This window comes from the organism of the source record quoted next, unplaced genomic scaffold, assembly GCF_019419815.1.
Source record: "Pyrus x bretschneideri cultivar Hongxiangsu unplaced genomic scaffold, Pyrus_bretschneideri_v1 Contig326, whole genome shotgun sequence".
Lineage (NCBI taxonomy): Eukaryota > Viridiplantae > Streptophyta > Magnoliopsida > Rosales > Rosaceae > Pyrus > Pyrus x bretschneideri.
The window spans coordinates 28,096-34,538 of NW_025999642.1; the positions used below are offsets into that span (position 1 = coordinate 28,096).

General features: G+C 34.3%; 1 protein-coding gene across 1 annotated transcript; it reads left to right on the forward strand.

Annotated features, from left to right (window-relative positions):
- The first annotated feature begins 2,511 nt into the window (after positions 1-2,511).
- On the forward strand, positions 2,512-3,151 carry LOC125480289 (lysine histidine transporter-like 8). The gene is made up of 2 exons (XM_048590911.1): positions 2,512-2,562; positions 2,660-3,151. The coding sequence occupies exons 1-2, from the start codon at positions 2,512-2,514 to the stop codon at positions 3,149-3,151; spliced, it is 543 nt and encodes a 180-aa protein (XP_048446868.1).
- Positions 3,152-6,443: the final 3,292 nt, after the last annotated feature.

The following is a 6,443-nucleotide window of genomic DNA, read 5'->3' on the forward strand; positions in this document are numbered from 1 at the left end:
AATTCATACTGAAACTGAGCAAATTGTGTAATTATTATGTTTGAAATTGCACTACAAAAAAAGTAGTCATTACTGACGAATTTTTCTTAGGGCCCTAATAAACCATCCTAAAAAGAACATTTTGCAATCATAAAATATGGGTTGTCAGTAACATGGCATGAAACAAATTTTTATTACCAACACACTTAATGTCCTCAGAAAAAGTCCCAAGTTTCGTCGGAAATGCACTTTTGTTTGGCAAGAAGAATTGGCACCAGTTGTATTAACGACGAGTAAAGTTCTTATCGGAAATAGAATGGTTATTTCAGAAGGTTTAATCATGTTGACGAAATTGATTTAGTATTTTTGAGGGAAAAAAAGTCCTCTCGGTAATGTTTTTATATTTTTTATGAAAAAAAAAAATCCTCTCGGTAACGCTTTTATATTTTCGAGGGTGATTAATTGTTGCCGGAAGTAATCATATTTTTCTTGACAAAATTTTTTCTTTATCAAAATAACTTTTTAAGGCATATGGTATTGTTGGAATCAATTATCACATGTGTCGTTGGAATATTCTTGAAATAAGTTTGATGCTTAATTTAAATTTTACAATAAATAGATCATATAACTTAGAATACATATGGGAAAAAAACACAAAACCGTATTAAAATAGTACTATCCATTAGTGCAAATATTTTAAATTGAAGATCGAATTTGTTTGTCGTACTCTTATAGGGATGAGGAGTGTAGTTGTAAAAAATCAGCAAAATTGGAGTTAAAATAACCATTAAATCGTGAGTTTTCGTTTATAACCGTTGAAAGATTTCATCCCATTACCTAATATCTGAATGTCCTTTTTTTGCAATTTTTTACGTATGCGATCTTGGAGCATATGCAAACAAGTTTGACGGGTGGATCTTTAAAACTAGTTTTGCAGAATGTGTAACCCTTCAAAACGATATATTCAACAAACATTTGAAGTTTATTTTATACTTCCATTAAGTAAAACATAATAATTTATGGTATCCACTAGTGTAAATATTTTAAATTGAAGATCAAATTCGTTCATCGTACTCTTATAGAGTTGAGGAGTGTAGTTGTAAAAAATCAGCAGTTAAAATAATCGTTATATCGTGAGTTTTCGTTTATAACCGTCGAAAGATTTCATCTCATTACCTAATATCTGAATGTCTGTTTTTTGTAATTTTTTATTTATGCGATCTTGGAGCATATACAAAAAAAGTTTAACAGTTGGATCGCTAAAACTAGTTTTGTAGAAGTATCCCTTTAAAAACGATAGATTCAACAAACACTTGGAGTTTATTTTTTACTTCCATTAAGTAGAACATAATAATTTGTTGTATCCACTGGTAAAAATATTTTAAATCAAAGATCGAGTTCATTCATCGTACTCTTATAGTGTCACATCCCGGCCCGGGGTGCACCACTTACCGGGCCCGCTCCACTACCGTAGCACGATATTGTCCGCTTTGGGCCCCAACCACGCCCTCAAGGTTTTGTTTTTGGGAACTCACACGAGAACTTCCCGATGGGTCACCCATCCTGGGAGTGCTCTCGTGCGCTACTCGCTTAACTTCGGAGTTCCCATGGAACCCGAAGCCAGTGAGCTCCCAAAAGGCCTCGTGCTAGGTAGGGATGGGAATATGCATATAAGGATCACCCCCTGGGCGATGTGGGATGTCACATATAGGGTTGAGGAGTGTAGTTGTAAAAAATCAGCAAAATTAGAGTTAAAATAACCGTTAAATCTTGAGTTCTTCCTTATAACCGTCAAAAGGTTTCGTCCCGTTATCTAATATTTGAATGCCTGTTTTTTGCGATTTTTTACATATGCAGTCTTGGAACATGTACAAACAAGCTTGACGGTTGGATCGTTGAAACTAGCTTTGTAAAATGTGTATCCCTTCAAAATGATAGATTCAACAAACACTTGGAGTTTATTTTATACTTCCATTAAGTAGAACGTAATAATTTGTGGTATCTACTAGTACAAATATTTTATATTGAAGATCGATTTCATTCATCGTACTCTTATAGGATGCAAATATTTTAACAATTAGATCGTTGAAATTTATTTCATAGAATGCATATCCCATTAAAACAATAGATTAAAATAGAATCATACATTTTGACAAAAAAAAAAAATATATATATATATAGAATCATTCATAATTAAAAAATTTGGAGGAGGCGGGAGACAAAAATTTTGGCATGGCACCCAAAAACTTGATTTCCAAAGAGAGCACACATCGCTGTTTTGTCCACGCGTGCTTGAAGGCCACGCGCCTGACATAAAAAAATAAAAACAACGGCTGACGTCGCCCTGACGTCACACCCACTTCGGGCTCTCGGACTGGCAACTCGTGCCGGACCTCTCCCTAGAGCTAGGCCTGTCCCTCGGACTACCACACGCTGGACCAAATTAGTCGGGCTCTCTGGCCCCGTTCACAGGCCTGTCCCCAGAGCAAAAGCTCCCGCTGGAGCTGCTCTATAGCTTGTGCACTCGTAGCCATGTGTTTTCTTCCTCTGGCCATAGGTGGATTTTGGGCTTTCGACAACAAGGTAAGAGCAAATTATGTTTTGATTTAAATATGCTTAGTCACTTCAATCGCAATGAATAGTTTTTTTATATCATCAAAATGTATTTCGATTTATGCAGGTACCCACTTCCTATAGAGGAGTATTAATCTTGGTTTCACAATTCCATGGACATAAAAACACTTCAAAATTTGTACTTGGATCATTTTGCATGCTTGTGGTGATACACTGCTTAAGCACATTCCAAATCTTTGGCATGGTGGCTTTTGATAATCTGGAGTCAGAGTACACTATCAGGAAGAACAAGCCGTGTCCAAGGTGGCTTCGCGTAGCTTTACGCATTTTCTTCGGAGGAGTGGAATTCTTCATAGCAGTTGCTCTTCCATTCTTGGGAAGCCTGGCACCTCTAATCAGAGGGTTGACATTGCCTTTGGCATATGCTTACCCTTGTTTCATGTGGATTTTAATCAAGAAACCAAAGCAAAAAGGAGCAGTGTGGTGGATTAACATGGGACTTGGATGCTTAGGCTTGGCTTTGAGTGTCATTTTAGTTGTTGCAGCAGCTTGGAATTTAGCTGACAAAGGTCTAAATGCCAACTTCTTTAAGCCTTAAAATTCACACTGAAACTAAGCAAATTGTGTAATTATTATGTTTGAAATTGGTTCGCTTCATTTTTTTTTTTAACAAACAATATTATCTACACTAAGGTGGAGGGGGTGAGCTTAGCCTGACAATGAGCTTGTAATAATATGGTTCAACTTCACCTTTGACGAGAATTGAACTTCAAAACCTCTTATTTACAAGTGAAGTAGAATACCACTGATCATAGTATTAAGTGGTTTCATCTTCTTAACACACACACACACACATATATATGATGTGACCTTTTAGGCCATACAACATATCACTCATTCATTCTTACGAGTGTTTTAGCTGTTAGATTTAATTTATACGATTATTAAATCTTTTATTTTCAATCTCAATAACTCATTTTTCGTACTACATAACACTACGTAGTATTGAAGAAAAATTGTTGACCTTAATGACTTGTTCGTCGGCTTTACTTTTTCATAGGCTTAAATTTCTAAAAAGATGGAACATAAGTATTGAATCAACTATAATTTTAGGGGGCCGGTCTCTCTGTGGCCTGGTTGCTTTGTGTTTCACATGACGTCCATGGGGTCATTAGCTCGACCGGCACAAAGGAAAAAAAAAACTATAATTTTAGAGATGTATTATTCATACATCTTTTTTTATTTTTCATATACTCCTTATTAATTTATGTCTTTTGTTCTTTTTTAATTTAATTCATCCGACGATTGCAAATTAAAAGATTATATATAAAATTAAAAAAGAATGTGGATAGCACATTCCTAACTTTATTTTCTTGACATAAGAAAGTGGAAATATTCTGTAAGAAGGTTTGCTAAGTATCAATTTTTCAAGTGTTCGACCACAGTTTTACAAGTGTCAATTGGGATCATGCTGTGGTCCAAAATGGCAACATTTATGACATGGATGGCAATCAAATTGGCTCCAAAATAGATTATTGTGCTTACCTAGCCACTATCTATGATAAAGTTTGTTGATTTTAAGTTCAAGTGCTGAATGATACCCTTTCAAACGAGTGCGCGCCATACCCTTCATCACCAACAGCGTCAATGAGAATGGACACATAAATGCATAACAAATCGGCACCTAAGGGACCTCCAAACTCCAATCACATCAAATTTACTTTTCTTATAAGGGCGCCACACTTTCCTTTGGTGGTATGTTGAGTCCTCACAGCCATAACTTTTCTGCCAGCTGGCCTATTCATGGCATGCGTTTGAAATTGCAGCCAACAAAAGCCGGAAGATATCCTCTCAAAATCTCTTCCATCTAATCTTCCTTATCAAATAATCCGAACATTTAAAATATGATTTAACGACTAAAGTTATTATAATTTTTAAAATAAGCCCGTGTTTTTATTCATTTGATCAAATTTCAAGGGTTCAAATTGTTTGATAAGGAGAATTAAGTGGATGGGATGCAAAGAGGATCCCTTTCCACAAAAACTTACATATTCTCTGCATCATTTGCCCCTTAATTTCTTGATTTTTCTTTTCAAGGAAGAAAGTTAGTATTATAGATTATAGATAGTGTCCGGGGCCTAGACTTCTAGTTCTAACCCAGACTTTAAACTCCAAAACTTGGAAACCTGTTGCAAGGTGATAGATGGTCTGAAAAGAGTTCTACTTTAAAAGAGTATTCCTTACATTTCTCTTAACAGGGTACTACTGTTATTTGCGTAAAACAACTAAGGTTATGAACTTAATGAATTGAGACTGACGAAAATTATTGTAATCATGAAAGACATATAATTGTGTATAATTACTGTGATACATGGAGAAGCCACAATTGAAAAAAAAATGACTACAAAAGTTATATAAATGGTAGGGGTAAATTACCGTTTGACCCCTTAGATTATTAGTTCAGTCGAAATTGATCTTCTAAATTATTTTTTTTAGTAAATTAATCTCTTGAACTATTTGAAATATGTCAATTAACCCCTTGTCTCTAGATTCTATCCATTATTCTATCAAATTTAAGGGCAAATTAGTCTTTTTACAATAAATTATTGCATGTCACTTATAACCACTAATAAAATTATAACATGTTGACACATATTAATGTGTAATGATAATGTGAAATGGTCTGTTATGTAAACGTTTGATTTTTTTCTATTTTTTATTATGTTATAAGTTTTTGAATTATTATATGTTCACATGACATTATTTTATTGATAGTTATAATTAAAAAGTGAGAATTGATGATAAAAAGTCTAACTTGCTCTTGAATTTGATGGAATAGGGAACGGAATCTAATGGTAATGGGTTAATTTATTGATTTTAAATAGTTTAGGAAGTTAATTTACAAAAAAATAGTTTAAGAGGTCAATTTCAACTAAAGTAATCATTTAGGAGGTCAAACCACAATTTACCCAAATGATAGAGAAAGCCATTTATGAACCACAATAACTAGTGTATAATTACTGTTATACATGGCAAGTTTCATGGCCCCACCCATGAACTAAATTTTTTTTTCTTAGAAGGGAACAGCTAAACTATACAGCAACACTAGTGATGGCCAACCATGCATATTGGTTCTACGGCTCATTTTTGAAGACGACATATTGAAAGAAATGCAGTACTGCTTTGCGTCGTGAAACTTGAATTGATTGGTAACAATTATGCTAAGAGTATGCATGATATTATTTTGATGACTTGATAGGCATATAACATTAAGGGTGAAGTACAAAAAACTACCTTAATTATTGGTATCACGATACTTTCATACCTCATCTTTTAAAATTAACAATATCATACCTCATTTTTAGAATTTGGTTTAAGGTTATACCTTACGTTACTTAGCCGTTTACTTTTCAATTAAATACTAACGTGGCTTGATCTGGATCTCACTTTCTATTAAAAAATTATTAAAATATAAAAAACTATATAATTTTTAAATATTAAAAAAAAAAATTCCCACTTTCCTCCTCCTTCTTCCTCCTTCTTCCTCCTTCTTTTGCAGATTCAGGTTTTTTTTTTTTTTCCTTCTTCTTCTTCTTCTTCCTTCTCCTCCTCCTCCTCCTCCTCCTCCTTCTTCCTCCTCCTTTTGCAGATTCGGGTTTTTTTTTCTTCTTCTTCTTCTTCTTCCTCCTTCTTTTGCAAATTTGGGTTTTTTTTCTTCTTCTTCTTCCTCCTCCTCCTTCTTCCTCCTTCTTCTTCTACTTCCTCTTCTTCCTCCTCCTCCTTCTTCTTATTCCTCCTTCTTCTTTTAAAGATTCGGATTTTTTTTCTTCTTCTTCTTTCTCCTCCTCCTCCTTTTCTTCTTCTTCCTCCTTCTTCGTCTTTTCTTTCTG

Excerpts from the sequence above, each read along its gene's own strand:
- LOC125480289 (XM_048590911.1), top strand. The coding sequence starts at position 2,512 with ATGTGTTTTCTTCCTCTGGCCATAGGTGGATTTTGGGCTTTCGACAAC. Across the intron at positions 2,563-2,659 it reads TTTGGGCTTTCGACAACAAG|GTACCCACTTCCTATAGAGG; the intron begins GTAAGAGCAAAT and ends CGATTTATGCAG.